The following is a 15,187-nucleotide window of genomic DNA, read 5'->3' as shown; positions in this document are numbered from 1 at the left end:
CCAACCAATCACAGTTCATTGACCGGCAATAATGGTTAATCAATCTAATAAGGTGATCATGAAAGATAATTTAAGGCATTAACATGTTGACCAAGAATTTGTGGATGAAAATTAGGAGAATGTAAGCACATGAAGGTTTCCATAGCAAGGAGATGTGCAACATGGGAGAGAGTAGAGTTCTGCTTCTAGTTATCGTGGTTAGATTTCTCTAAAATTTTGGACAATACGTAAAATGGCAACGTCTTGAAAACAGGCAGCGAGTAAAGGAATATGGTGCAGAATCTCAGACACGAGATTTCATTTAGGTAAGGTGGGATAGCAAATTAAACTTGATCAGCTAGTGAAAGCACCCGAGTGCAACAGAGTATAACCAAGTACAGTCAGGTTTTCGAATAATTATTCGCACAAACCCTTGCATATATAGCATCAAGGAGAAAAATTGCGTCACAATTTGTTGGTTCTGAATCCCTTTCACTAGACTGCCCAAACGACAACTATACTTCTTGATCCTTCCTAGCAGTAGCACAAACATGAAGATTGTGAAGAGTGAAACAAGAACTCGGCAGATTGCAATGAATAAATAGAACTCGGCGCTTTCAACTATGATTTGGGTTTTACATGCTTCTTTTGCAAATACAGATATAGGCTATATAAAAATAAATATAAGATTAAGTAACAAATAAATAAACAAGGACAATCTCAATGAAACAAAAACATATTCTAAAAATATTTGTGTAAAGAGTCAGCTGGGCAGGAGTCCAAAAATGAAAAGCACTTGTTTCCTCATTCCCTTCCCTTGCCTTAGCTTTTTCCCTTTCCAGCCAAAAATGAGTCTACTACCTCTTCTAAACTTTAGTTGCTCCATGTTCAACATCCTTCACAGTAGTGGTATCCAGTCCTGCCTTCAAAAGTTCAATTTCCTCTTCTGTCATGCTGGTTTTTGAATGGGACACGGGTTTGCCAGACTGTTTTTCTGCCTCGACAGCCCAACTATAAATCACCATGCCAACGACTGCAAGAATCATCCCCATAATGTTCTTGAAAGTGAGCTCTGAATCAAAGAGAAGCCACCCTAATGTGAGGACACATACTGTTTTCATGTGACCTAAAACCTGGAATGAAACAGCAGAGAAACGTCCAATACAGAGGTACTGGCTAATATTGCAAAACACAGCTAAGGTGCACGAAAGAAGAATGAATGCCTGCAGACTCACGCATCACAGCTTGAATGTCAGGATATACAAGAGCAAACAAAAGCAAAATAGTAAATCACTAAAAGGATAAAGTGCTTACAATGGCACCAGAAGACATCTTATAGTCTGTTATGAATGTACCACTAAGGATGTAATCAATGAATGGGCCGAGAATAAGTAGAGAAGTGGCTTGAATTGGAGCAGTCTTACTCAGCAATTCAAAGGATCCAACTGAATGTTTCTTTTGAAGAGACCCAATAGACTGTCAACAGATGAACAATATAAATACCATGAATTAAGATGGTCGCTCCACAAATACATGAAAATTTTGAAATGAATATTGAATCAAAGTTGTTTGTGTAATGGAACGAATAACCAGAATTAAAAAAATGCTTAAAAATCCAATGACTTGAGCACCTTAAAAATGCTTCTCCAATCTTATTAATCTATGGACATAAATTGGAAGAAAAAAAAAAAAAAACACTCACAATTTGCTGGAAAGAAGTGGACAAAACTGCTAGGCAGGCGCATATGAAGCCTTTGAGGTTAACTTTCACATCAGTCACGGTACAAACACCAACACCTATAACCACAACCACAACAGACATTTTAACCTCCTTGGAATACTGCTTGTTGTTAAGAATCCATTCCATCACACAAACCACGGGAATCATGCTCAACTTCGAAATCTGCACCAAAACCACATAGACATCATTAGATATATAACTTGACAGGTAAGTACGATGGTGGCTACTAGCAAGTGGCAAATAACAGCATATATACATCCATCACAATGTGGAAACAATTATGTGATACCTGGTAAAAGCCGACAGAGTTAAGCATGAGGCTGAAGTTCATGGCGGTGATGGAGACATTGGCAACGATGGAGAACCAAAGAAGCTCCCAAAAGGGAACATGCTTGGAGGCAGAATAACCGCTAGCATTGGAGACGAGGCCAACGAGTGCAGTTACAGAAAAATGGAACCCAGTTAAAGTGGTGGCTGAAAAAACGAAAACCACACTCATTCATCATTACTCTCTCTCTCTCTCTCTCTCTGCTCTTCCAATCAAAAATACACAAATCGGAATCAAGCCATCACCCTTTTTTTTTTTTTTTTGGTAAACTTTTCCAGTGCATTGTATACTATTCGAAACCAGTTTGGAAGAAATATGGTTAAAATGCATCATCATCCTAGATGGATAGAATTCAGAAGAAATGATGTAAATAATTGAAAGGAGGGGTGAGATCGAGAGCGGACCGAAAGAGAAAGCATAGCCGGCGTTGGACATGAGCTGCTTGTTGGCCATGATAATCCCGACGGAACTGATGACGTTCATGGCCCACGCTCCCACATCGGAAACTGCCGCCGACGATTTCTTCTGGCTGACGTCCATTCCGCCCAAACCCCACCCCAAAACGACGTCGTCGTCGTCGTCACTCCAATCCAATCCCTCCCTACCAAGGGCTGAGATCCGGTACGGTACAGATCGATCCGATCTCTCTCCAACGTACACTCACACTATGAGAGTGCATATATATAACACCAAAACACACGAGTCGAATCGACTCTCTCTGGTCTCTCAATACCAGACACAAGAAAACCTTCGTGAAGAGAGAGAGAGAGAGCTTTCGGATTTTGAATTTTGATTCCCGAAAAAGTGAAAAGTGAATTATTAATTAATTAAATATGAAAATGGAAGGAAATTACATCTGTATCTGTGTGACCAGATCGGATGAATCAGAGTGTCAGACTCAGACGTTTGACCTTTTTTACTATATTAGTGTTAATCGGTAACTCACAACTCCCGCATGGAACCGACAACGGAGTCTCGATCGGATATTGCTACCTACCTAGTATTCTTACAATTTGTTTCCGGAAACAGAAGAATGCTTTCATTAGCCTTTCATTCATTTACTGGTTTTTTATGTATTAAATAACTGCGGGATATCGGAATTTATATGACCACCTTTATTTCTTGACTTTCTTCCATTCTCGCACTTTCATTGATTTTAATATTGAATCTATTTGGATTTTATTTTTATCTTTTCGTTATAAATGCCGAAAACGGTCTTTTTCTTTTTAAACATTTTTTTTTATAGTTCTAACTCAATTTTTAACCCCTCCATCACTTTGGGCTATGCCGAAAACATCATTGTCGAAAATTGACAATTCTCCAAATTTCAATTTCAGACAGGAATCGAACCAAACCAAACACATCTTTTTCAACCTTGGTCCCAAAATTTGAACCGGTAGTTCACCACCAACTAATTAGATAAGGGAGTTTCATATTTAATTTCTCATCAAGGATGCAAGGTTAATTTCTATGTACCATATCTTAATCTACAAATCCATTTTCAATTTTTCAATTTGAGGCAAGATCCGGCTAAGAGTGAATGTTGAAATCTAATTTAGGTAATATGTCGCACCAAACTAAAGTTTAAGTTTTTGGAACTAAAATTTAAAACTCAGTCAAGCTAGGAACCCCAACTACTTATGGACTATATGATTAAAATACAATGTAACAAAAAAAATTATGAATTGAAGTTTTCTCTAGGTCCTTGGTTAACATCTCTATAAAAGGTGATATCATTGCTCTCTTGTAACTTATGCTTAGTCATACCCGCATATATATCATCAAGGTATTGTACAGTGTAAGGCTGTGTCATGCATTATATCTGAGAGCATCTCCAATAATTTTTCTAAAAAAATTTCTATTATAGAGGAAGCTGTTAGATATGCTTTTTGTGCATTTTCAATTTTTTACTTGCATATGATAAAATAATAATATTAAAATAAATAAGGCTTTACCACTTCAATTCTCAATTTTAATTATAATTCTTGATGCACTATGAATCCGACCTTGCAACTTATCCAGTTTAGTTGTAGTCAGTGTCAGGTCGTTTTAAACCGACTCAATTGGTACCACGTTACAATTTGAAAACTCTAGCAATATTGCTCGGAAAGAACATGGATGACGAAGGGTCGAGTCTAAATTTGAACTTCAAAACCACAACATAAGATCTGTGACAAAATACACCGATAACAATAACTGTGCAAACCTAGCAGTACTATTTCGAAAGACATGGATACGAATCCAAATTTGAACTTCGAAACCACAAAATGGGATCTGTCACTCCAGCAAAATACACCAATAAAAATAACTGTGCAAACTATAACAGTCAATAGGTGACAACAGTATATAGGAAGTACCAACTTCTACAACAAATCTATCTCCCTTCCTACGTATATAAATCTGTCTTCCCAAAAAGAATGCAAGGCCTACTCAGCTGGAGGTGATGTATCCTTTCAAGCACAATCATCACTAGTTCAAGCAGACACATCCAACTAACAAACCTCAGATTCTTCACACAACGACACCCCACGACTTTGATACAAATGAAAGGGTACAAGGTTTATGCTACAAGGAAAGAGAAGGAGGAAAAGGATAAGTCTCCACCCTTAATCCCTGCCCATGGAAGAATGTCTCTGTGCACCAGGTGGTGCAGTTGGCCTAGGGAAGTTGTCAAACTGCACACCTGCAAGTTCCACGTAGGGGCTCTGTGGCACCTAATAATGTTTTAAAACAAGTTACGAAAATAAAATAATGCATATTAAAACATAAATGTATGAAGGAAGGGTCATAGGAGTCTGGGCAGTAAGTGAGAATTACATCAATGTCACGCGATCATTTTTTTTTTTCTTTTCGGTTTTTAGTTCTAATTGAACTTGGGGTTTATTCTAATGTCTAGGAATTACAATGGTTCATCGTAAATCCTGAGCTCCCTCTAAAACATATTAAACCCTAACCAGATAGACCCGTCAATCTTTATAAACACTACAGTGCAAATCCTAACAAATCAGTAATTCATAAATAGTAGATAAGACTAAAAAGAAAAAAAAAGAAAAAAACAAGAGGAATTAAAAAAAAGAAAAGGAAAAATGAAGCAGTTTGAACAGCTTTAATTGTCATTTGAACAACACTCGAGTATTAAAACATGTACAGGGAGACAAATTGATAAGGATATAAAAAAACCTTTTCTTGTGAGACTGCACACAAGTTAGTATGTAGTTTACAAGAGCAAGTCAAAGTATTCTAATAAAAGTAACAAAGATGAGGAATCCTTATCTCTAATGAAAATGGATATTAACAGTTGTGTGTCCCCAAAACAAGAAAATGGCAAAGTTCAAAATCCCTTATGGATGATGGCCCCCATCGGATCGCTAGTTTGTGAAATTCTAATCTGTCTAACAAATAAGATGAGCTTATAGCAGATAAGGTACCTGTGGTGCATAAGAGCTTACTGAGGACCTTGGTGTTGTTGAAGGAGAAGCATCGCGGCTTGATTCAATTCCATTAAGACTATTTGGTCCACCTTCACCCTCAACTCCATTGGTAGACTTGATTCTCTATATGAATGCAATACTATATATGTATTAGATCAGTAACCTAGAATCTTCATTAAATCCACATACAATTAAGAAAAATAGATTACCTGGAAGATTTTGCCAAGAGTTTTTAACCCCTTTGCTCGTGCACGGAGTTCCTCTTTCTTGGCACTGCTGTCTTGAAGAACCTAAGATAAACCATGTAAATTTACAATCAGACAAACTGAACCAGACTTCACTTCATGACTTAGCTATCAAATGAAACAGTGGATGGCACACAACCATCTGACAAACGCGGGAGAGAGTGGCCTCAATATCGGCCACATTGAGCTTCCACAGGGAATCAATCATCAACTTCTTGTTATTTTGCATGTATTCTTCAAGCTCTTCCTCAGTGTAATTTCCTTCTGCATTTAGTTGCTTTTTCATGTCTTCTTGCAGTTGGATCAAAGCAATCGCACCTGACCAGAAAACAAAATAGATAAATAGAGTCCATAAGCCAATGCATGAATTAGCTCAGGCAGCAAGCTTGTGTGCATGTATGGGAATAATTACCATAAACATGCCAAAAAAGACAGCATATTTCCTTTTCATGTCAAAATATGAATAAGTGATGAAAGATTGGACCCTACAAATTTGGGTAGGATCAGCCCCCAAATACCTGGAGAACCCGACCGGTGGTCATTGAAACCAGAAAGGTTTACTAACCTGTTGCTGCTGTTACTTGGGATTTAATGAAGTGCCCTTTATTTCTAAACCACTCAGCAATAAATGGCACTCCCAGATATATTGCTTTCTTTCCTAGCTCTTTCGCTGACTGTCTGGCATATATATAGCCGATTGTATTCAACATATCAACACCATAAGCTGTAGGGAACAGACATATGATTAGACATGTGATGCAGAGATAAAAAACAGGGACAGTCCATAAGAAATTAATGACATCATATGTATTGTAAAATGGGTTCTACACTCTTAACAATGAATTCAGCACTTTCTTTAACCTAAAAAAGAGAACAAATTACTAAACATAGCTTCATTGCTTGATTTATTAGCAATAACATGTCAGAATATAGATAATTGGCTTAGAACTAATATACCCCCTTAACTTCCGACCTAACTGTCAAATTACCCCCTCACAAAGATATTTGGAAAATTTAGCACCTGTTAAACAACTTGCCATTGCATTCGATTGGCATTTGATATCAGAAATGATATTTATAGAGTATTTGAGTTTATAAACTTTTTTTTTATAAGAAACAAAAAAAATATTGGAAAAAAAAAAGTACAACCAGTGAGCAAGAAGTCCAAAAAAAAAAAAAAAAACAGAGCTATCCAAGAACAGCTAGGCTTCAACATCCAGAAAATGAGAAGAAGTAAGCTGCTTGCATGATTGCATCAACAAACATGTGACAAAGATATAAGTTATCTACCGTCTTGGTGAAAGTACGACAGATAATTTATATGTTCTTATAAAGAATAATTAAATGTAGGCCCTATATGAATCATTGTAAGTGTTTTCAGGTTCCCACTATTTACAAGTAGATTAAAATGTTTACACAATGAAACATCTACAAGCAGTTGAACATATTTTTCGTTCTTCTCCCCTAAAACCAAATCACACAGCGTCAATTACCTGCATTGGAAAGTCTTGCGACTTCAGCTTCAGCATGACAAACAAAGTCCTCTTTGTTTCCTTGCACATATTGGTTGAGTCTATTTTTTAGTAGTTCTGCAAGCTTTTCTTCTCTCTCTTTTTGAACCACCTGTAGAAAAAGAAGATTTAACTTTGAGCATTCTTTGAAGATATTACTTGAAAATCAGTCCAATACAGACTTGAATGAAGAACACAAGCGAGCATTAAGAATACTAGTGAAATGATTTACCCGCATTTTCTCTTGCAACTTTTTGGCATCGAACTGTTCTCCTTCTGTAAAAATATCTAGTGAAGCCATTGATGCCATGGCTAGCTGTCCAATATATTCCTCAAAAAGCTCACTACCAAATAGCATAGCGAAGATTGCTGCAGGATCAATAATTCCATCGCTGAAAAAAGGGCATCAAGGGAAACATTCCGAAAAGAGTCAGAAGGTTCAATTTTATGTTAATTTCACCAGATATCAAACACGCTCATAGGAAACCCACGAGGTGTAGACACCTTTTCAATTTTAGAATTCATCTATTCATGGATTAAGAACTAACGTTGAGATTCCTGATTTTCCATGAGCATCATAGGCTTGTCGTTGAGCAGGGTCACTTAACACTTGGTAGGCTTCTCCCAAAACCTGAATCCAATAAATAAACTACTTGTGAGTCTCTCTCCCAAGTCCCAAGTCACAATCAGTAAGAGAAATGATTCATAGTCCAATGCCCCTTCCCCCAACCTTCACACACAAGGGAAATCAATAACAAAATCAAATGGAAAAGAAATCATAACAGAGATCATTGCTTTGTGAAAAGTGATTGCAAGTCCAGTGGGCGAGAAACCAACCGATGGCATAGCTATCTGCCTAGCAAGTACTTGTAATTTGTAATTTGTAACATCTATTATGTAAGTGAAATACAAGCAGGTCTTGATGTTACAAATACATTTATTTTCTTCTTTTTTGTGACATAACTAATTGGTAATCAAATAGTAGTAACTAAACATAAAGCAACTAGCCTTGCCTGAAAATTTTGCGCCGCGAGAGGATCGTTCGGGTTTTTATCTGGATGAACCTGTCTTGCCTGCAAGTAACCAAAACACACAGCCAAATAATCAATTTCAAATTTCATATCAGGAAAGAAAAAAAAAAAAAAAATCCTGAGAGAGCTAATCTCATTTCTGCTTCGTCCTCAATAATGGATCTATTTCAACCAACACTACTAAGCATTCTAATCACCTCTTATTCAATCTAAACCAAAAATCATCAGAAACGAAAATTCCCTTCGCCTCTTGACCTTTGACCTTGTAATCGAAAATTCTTAGTAAAATCAAACTAGAATAGATGCAGAATCAGGCAGCGAAACAGTAGAGAGTGAACAGAATACAATGGGTTTTGCTAAACAGTGGTAAAAAGAAGAAAGTAAAAATTGCAGAGAAGAAGAATGAAGATTGAATAAGGAGGGACCTTAATGTAATAAGCTTTCTTGATCTCGGCTTCGGTGGCTGTGGGATTTACTCCGAGGACGTCGTAATATTCCGTCTCCTTCACCATCTTCTCCGATCGGTCAATCTAGCAGACGAGGGGTAGGAACGAACCAAAAACACTGGAGAAATAAAAAATAAAAGAAGAAGAAGAAGAAGAAGATAAAGAGAAAAAATAATAATAATAATAATAGACAGAATAATAGAGATTCCCCTACGCACCACGCGGGCCGCGGTATTGTCTATTTCAGAGACCCAAGAAAAAAAAAATGTAAAAGTCTAAGTTCCAGAGGGAAATAAATAATTCGACCAAAGAAAGGAAGATGACTGGAATAAACGAGTCTTTAATGATCAGACCAAAAAAAAAAGGGCCTTTAATGAAATTTATTCATTTGAGAGTACTCCGACACTTGGCGTTGACTATTATTGAGCTACGCTAGGCTCTTACAGTTTTTTTTTTTTTTTATTATTGGGAGGTTGTTTGAGCTAGAAGTTACTAAGTTGAAGTACCTTTTTTGACTTTTCGTTTTTATCAATGACGGGAGATAATTTTTGAGAAACCGTAACGAATATATTCATGAAATAATTCACCTTTAGGCCGCGTTTGTTTTGCTTGATATGAGGAGTGGATAGGAAAAAATATTTCCAATTTGATTGGTCAGTATGTTTGGAGTCTTGGATAACTTGCAACCAGAAAATAATAATACTATCAGACTCTGTCCTGTTGGAGAGGTAAGATATAACTTATCCATACAGGCCACCACTCAACCACGATATTGAAAAAGAAAACCACGCGGGCGTGCCTCTTTATGTCTTCGACCTTCAAACCATGGCACAATCATGGATCAGTTCCACGACTAATCGTCATCAACCACGTGTGCCTTCATCTCCGTCTTCTATCTTCCTCACCTCTTACTTCTTCGATTGCCAAGAAATCTGATCGTTGCCGGACTGCGACGTACTCCCGAACGCCGGATTCATTGTTCGCCGCCGCCGATGGAATCCTCAAGACTTCGCTGTTCATCTCTACCTGGATCTGGAATTGTTTGTTACTTTGTTTCCATCAATCTCATTGTTGCTCCCAAAGAATTTTTGGCTAAGCTGAGCTTCTTATTGTCTATTTCAGAGACCCAAGAAAAAAAAAATGTAAAAGTCTAAGTTCCAGAGGGAAATAAATAATTTGACCAAAGAAAGGAAGATGACTGGAATAAACGAGTCTTTAATGATCAGACCAAAAAAAAAGGGCCTTTAATGAAATTTATTAATTTGAGAGTACTCCGACACTTGGCGTTGACTATTATTGAGCTACGCTAGGCTCTTACAGTTTTTTTTTTTTTATTTATTTTTTTTTTTTATTGGGAGGTTGTTTGAGCTAGAAGTTACTAAGTTGAAGTACCTTTTTTGACTTTTCGTTTTTATCAATGACGATAATTCACCTTTAGGCCGCGTTTGGTTTGCTTGATATGAGGAGTGGATAGGAAAAAATATTTCCAATTTGATTGGTCAGTATGTTAGTCTTGGATAACTTGCAACCAGAAAATAATAATACTATCAGACTCTGATAACAAGTCCTGTTGGAGAGGTAAGATATAACTTATCCATACAGGCCACCACTCAACCACGATATTGAAAAAGAAAACCACGCGCGCGTGCCTCTTTCTGTCTTCGACCTTCAAACCATGGCGCAATCATGGATCAGTTCCACGACTAATCGTCATCAACCACGTGTGCCTTCAACTCCGTCTTCTATCTTCCTCACCTCCTACTTCTTCGATTGCCAAGAAATCTGATCGTTGCCGGACTGCGATGTACTCCCGAACGCCGGATTCAATGTTCGCCGCCTCCGATGGAATCCTCAAGACTTCGCTGTTCATCTCTACCTGGATCTGGAATTGTTTGTTACTTTGTTTCCATCAATCTCATTGTTGCTCCCAAAGAATTTTTGGCTAAGCTGAGCTTCTTATTTTCTTTAATTTTTAGTTATCCAATTTCTAATCCAACTGTTATACTATTGCTCCAAACACCAAGTAAGATTGAGATTTTAAAATCCAATCTAATCCAAGTCGGTCATCGATGCCAATCCATTCCAATCAGGTGTGCCAAACGTGGCCTTAGTGTAGTGGTTGAACTGATTCACCTTCATATACTTAATACTTGCGATTATCAATTCTAAATGTATTATTTGCGTGCTGAAATGTAGAAGATATAGATCATCTCTTCTTGAAATATTGTTTTAATTGCATAAACAGCAATCAATGTTAGTAAATCAATTCTAGATTGGCTATCCAGTTTCAAATTGGTAGCTTACCGGAGAGGATTTGAAGGTTGCGTTTGCCAATGTTCTTAGAGTACCGATACATTAAGTAAACTAGTTTGATAAAAATGTAGATTGGCTTAAAACAGAGGTAGACTAATTTGAGATCAAGTCAAGCTAGGCTACTAATGCATGGAGTCAGTCTACATCTGTATCAAATCTAATCTACTTGATGTATAAGTACATTAATGTACCATAGAATTTTCCATGTTGTTGTACTTTTTTGGTAGATATGAGATTCTAGAAATCAATAGGTCTTTGAGTAAACCTACATCTATCTTGTCAAAGTATCGAGTGTACGTTGCTGCCTCTATTAAAAGCTGTTAGGATGTGATGAGAATTAATTAGGAAAGGCAAGTCCTAGTTGGACTTGGTTAGTCTTCCTAATTGGACATGGTTGATGTCAAAGTTTATTCCTATAAGGAATAGGATCTTTCTCCTGTACAAGAAGGTTTGGTTTTCCTACTACCAATTGGATTATCATTGGGGTGCCTATATATAGAGGGTGTGAGCCCCCGAAATTTTCGTTTAATTTTTGAAGGTAATTTTTCGACAATAAGATTTATCCGCAAGGTAATTTAAGTGAAGGAATTTATTTTGGAAATTATTTTGGTATCGAGACCACCTATTGGGCTGACGATTTAAGTTTGGGCCGAGATTCTTCCATTTGGGCCTAGAAGGTTAGCGAAGTTTAGTGAAGCGACCGTTTGTTAAAGTTTTGAAGATGATAAATTGAGTTGTAACAGAGTCTTGGATTTTGGATTTTTACGAAATCGAGTTTTGGGCCTAGGACGAAGTTGAGAAATAATTTAGGAAGTTTTCGATGGAAAATGAGTAAAAGAAAAGTTACGAACCCAAAACCGAAAGCATTTAGCAAGAAGAGTTTCGTAATTTGTCGCAAGGGTAAAATGGACATTTTACACCCACAAGTATAAATAGAAAAGGGGCAACTAGAAAACCCTAGAGCCCTCACTCTCTCCCTCTCGGCCGCGTTTCTCTTTCTCTCTTCCCGACCTCACTCTCTCGTCCTCTCCCTCTGCCCTCGCCGGAACCACATCATCCGGCCACCGCCTCACATCACCACTACCACCAATTGAAACACCACCTCAATCCGACCTAAACCCATAAGAGATCGAAGCCATGCATCGACCCGGCCTCTCTCTTCCTCTATCCTCTCTCTGCCACCACCGGAGACTCCAGCTCCGGCCACCATCTCACCACACCGTCACCACTAATCGAACCAGCACCAAAATCTGACCAAAGCCCAACTGAGATCACCACCAAGCATCGTCGTTAATCTCCACAGACGACCACCACAGTCCCGCCTGGTTGGCCGGCCAGAGCTTCCATCTCCGACCATCATTTCAACACACCACCGACACCAACGTGCCCAGACCAAATCGAGCATTGAAACCCCAAAGTTTCGCTGACGATCGACGCCGGAAGACTACCGCACGCATCGTCACCGGAGTATTGCCTCTGCATGTCTTCGTTTTCCGGCCTCCAGTTCAAACCGAGCGAAACCACCATCAAGAATCGAGTCAGCGCCTTGTCAAACACCAAAACCCTAGGGCCCCGACCTCCGACTCCGACCAGAGCCGCCGTACGCACTTCACGCGCCGCCGCTGGCGTATGAGCCACCGCAGCTCCACCGCTCATGGATGCCGGATTTCCAGATAGTTTCGATTAGGTAATTATCTTACCCTCTCTTGGTTAAAACCCTGATTTTCGATGTGGATTGAGAAGCCCTAATCAACTGCTATTTGATTTGAGAATTGAGGTTGGAGGAGTTCTGCATTTTTGGAGGACTTCGGGTATGTGGATTTCGGGAATTTGGAGTTTTGGAGGAGGAGGAGCTGCTGGGTAATTTCAGTTGAAACTGGAGAAGGTAAGAACCATGTACAGGTTCTGTTTTGGGATACCGAAATGGTCAAGGTTTGGTTATTAATGATCTGGTATTGGTTAGGTGTTTACACGACTATGGGTGGTGGATTGCAGCATTTGGAATTAGCTTTCAGTTTGGAAAAGAAGAATTGGTAAGGGTCCGGGTTTTGAATCTGCTGTTTGGTGAAACTATTATGGTTGTAATCTGTTGTTTGATCGATGAATGAGTATGGTTAATGTGTGAAATTTTTAGTAGCAACTATGTGACTCGGTTAAGTCTTAGTATTGTGACTCACGATTGAAATTGTAGAAATGGGTAAAAAGTGTGAGTTGTTGAGCATGATGTTGAATGCTTGGAAAATGGATTAAATAAAGGTAAATTTAAGATGACATTTTGGGTCAAAGGCTTAAACAGTTTGAAAATTGAGATTGGATCAATTTTACGACATAAGCTAAATGTTATGATTGATGTTAATATTGAGAAGTTGTTGACAAAGAAAGTGGTGGATTTCTTACGCTTAAGTTATTCTATTAAAGTTAGTGAAACAAAAACAATGAAAGTATTCTCGTAGTTATCATATCCCGGAATGAACTTAGTAAACAAAATCATTCGGGAATGGTAGTTGTGATTTATTTTCTTAAAGTAAAAGTGCTAAACAAAAGAAGGTGAAAGTGCCAAGTGTGATCACCATATCCTAAATGATTCAAATGCTATATCATTTGGATTTGGATTATTTAGGAATGGATAATAGATTTTATCTACCAAAAGAAACTCTTTCAAGCATAAGCTCTAGATCGCTGTTTCGATCAAAAGATAATTCGTTGGACTATAAGGAAATTAAGTAAATGTTTTGGTTGCTCGGTTAGTTGAGTTATAATGAAGTCAAGTTACTTATTGGTTAAATTTTATTATAAAGGACCCGAGCGTGTGCACTTGGATTTGGATAAAGGATCGAAAGTCGGGAACGAACCCGAATGTGGGCAAGCACTCCAATTCCAGGGGTGAGCTGTCCCTTCCTTGTTAGAGGCTTTTCAGTATATGTGGAATGCTATACTATGATAGTATGTTGCCTGCAAGAACGTTTTTGGTTGTTCATCAGTCGATGCCTCGTGATACATGTGTTTTCAGAGCTGATAATTGTTGATTGCGAAAACCGAGGCTAGACTTGCATGTTGAGATACTGTACCCTTTGTATGTTTGTGACCTGAAAGTGAATGGGACCTAGACGCGTTGATTCCTAGGGATCCCACGGTGTCGATAACCGTGAACCTCCGGAGGGGGCTGTGCTCCTATGTTTGTCGGGGAAAGGTAAGTACAGACAGTGAACCAGTCATAGGAGACTCAGAGCCAGGAAATGGACACTTTCGCTACTTGTAGTCACAAAGACTACAGAGTAGTTGGCTGGTTCTCGTACTCAGGACGAACCAGGTCGGTCACTGATTTATCTTATTTTAGCCGGCAGGTAAGTATCTCGGAGCTCCAAGTGTGTGAAGCATACTGCACATGTTTTATGAAAGAAAACGAATGTTTGTGGTTGCCACTTTTCTTAAAGCATTTTTCGATAAACGTGCACAATATTATGTAGTAATATTTTCAAGTATATTATTTTTCAAACCTAGCATGGTTGGGTCGGCCCCTATTGGGCATGCGAGGACGAAAGCTCACCCCTACTATAGTGTGCAGGTTTCGAGCATGTGGTCGGGAAGCGTACAGGGGAGGCACATGACCCGGCTTGGCGCATTTCTCTTTAGCTTTATCAAGAGATGGTTTTGGTCCCTTATCGGATTTTGAAGTAACTTACCTATTTACTTCTTATTTAATTGTTTGTTTTCTACTCACTTATTTACAAAACTTTGGGAGACCCGTAACCCTGGGGCGCGTCTCTCATACTTGTATTTACTTAGTGATTTGTTATTTTCCAAATTGGGCTCCTATTATAAGCCCAAATCCTTTAGCCCACTTTGAATTCCGCATTTGAAAATCTGTTGTTAGGTTGCTAGAATGATTTGTCCAAGAAAGTGTTTTGTGAACCAACAGTCCAAACCCAAAAGGCCTTGCGTTTTCGGGTTAATGAGTTATCGGGATGCCATTCGTGACATGTCGGTTTCTCATTGGCTCGGAATCGCGGCGCTGTGGGACCCCCCTCTCGGGTCACCACAGAGGGCATGGGTAGTAAACCAAGGTATGGTCGGTGCATGCGATCATCAACAAGAGAGTGTATATCTCTTGGGTAAGGGAGCAGAGATGTCAAGAGTGAATACAGCTCTTGGGTGAGAGTGA

At 38.6% G+C, this 15,187-nt stretch overlaps 2 protein-coding genes across 4 annotated transcripts; both read right to left on the bottom strand.

The window, feature by feature from the left end:
* Window positions 1–573: 573 nt before the first annotated feature.
* On the bottom strand, window positions 574–2,844 carry LOC133743767 (UDP-rhamnose/UDP-galactose transporter 3-like). Its single transcript, XM_062171796.1, has 5 exons — window positions 2,453–2,844; window positions 2,010–2,194; window positions 1,682–1,882; window positions 1,294–1,455; window positions 574–1,202 (listed from the first exon to the last, which is right to left on the bottom strand). Exons 1-5 carry the CDS (start codon window positions 2,586–2,588, stop codon window positions 846–848), a joined length of 1,041 nt encoding a protein of 346 aa, XP_062027780.1. The 5' UTR covers window positions 2,589–2,844; the 3' UTR covers window positions 574–845.
* A 1,436-nt stretch (window positions 2,845–4,280) lies between these two features.
* On the bottom strand, window positions 4,281–8,949 carry LOC133744069 (chaperone protein dnaJ 10-like). 3 transcript variants are annotated; one of them, XM_062172202.1, is made up of 11 exons: window positions 8,931–8,949; window positions 8,692–8,830; window positions 8,249–8,308; window positions 7,784–7,866; window positions 7,468–7,627; window positions 7,218–7,347; window positions 6,290–6,448; window positions 5,864–6,042; window positions 5,689–5,769; window positions 5,477–5,602; window positions 4,281–4,762 (listed from the first exon to the last, which is right to left on the bottom strand). In XM_062172202.1, exons 2-11 carry the CDS (start codon window positions 8,776–8,778, stop codon window positions 4,655–4,657), a joined length of 1,173 nt encoding a protein of 390 aa, XP_062028186.1. In that variant the 5' UTR covers window positions 8,779–8,830; window positions 8,931–8,949; the 3' UTR covers window positions 4,281–4,654. The 3 variants fall into 3 exon arrangements, with proteins under 3 accessions (XP_062028186.1, XP_062028187.1, XP_062028185.1); XM_062172203.1 differs by lacking the exon at window positions 8,931–8,949 and having other exon boundaries at window positions 4,281–4,753; window positions 8,692–8,912; XM_062172201.1 differs by lacking the exon at window positions 8,931–8,949 and having other exon boundaries at window positions 8,692–8,909.
* Window positions 8,950–15,187: the final 6,238 nt, after the last annotated feature.

Source organism: Rosa rugosa, chromosome 4 (assembly GCF_958449725.1).
Source record: "Rosa rugosa chromosome 4, drRosRugo1.1, whole genome shotgun sequence".
NCBI lineage: Eukaryota > Viridiplantae > Streptophyta > Magnoliopsida > Rosales > Rosaceae > Rosa > Rosa rugosa.
The sequence above is the reverse complement of the archived record's forward strand: the minus strand, read 5'-3'. Positions and strand labels throughout refer to the sequence as shown.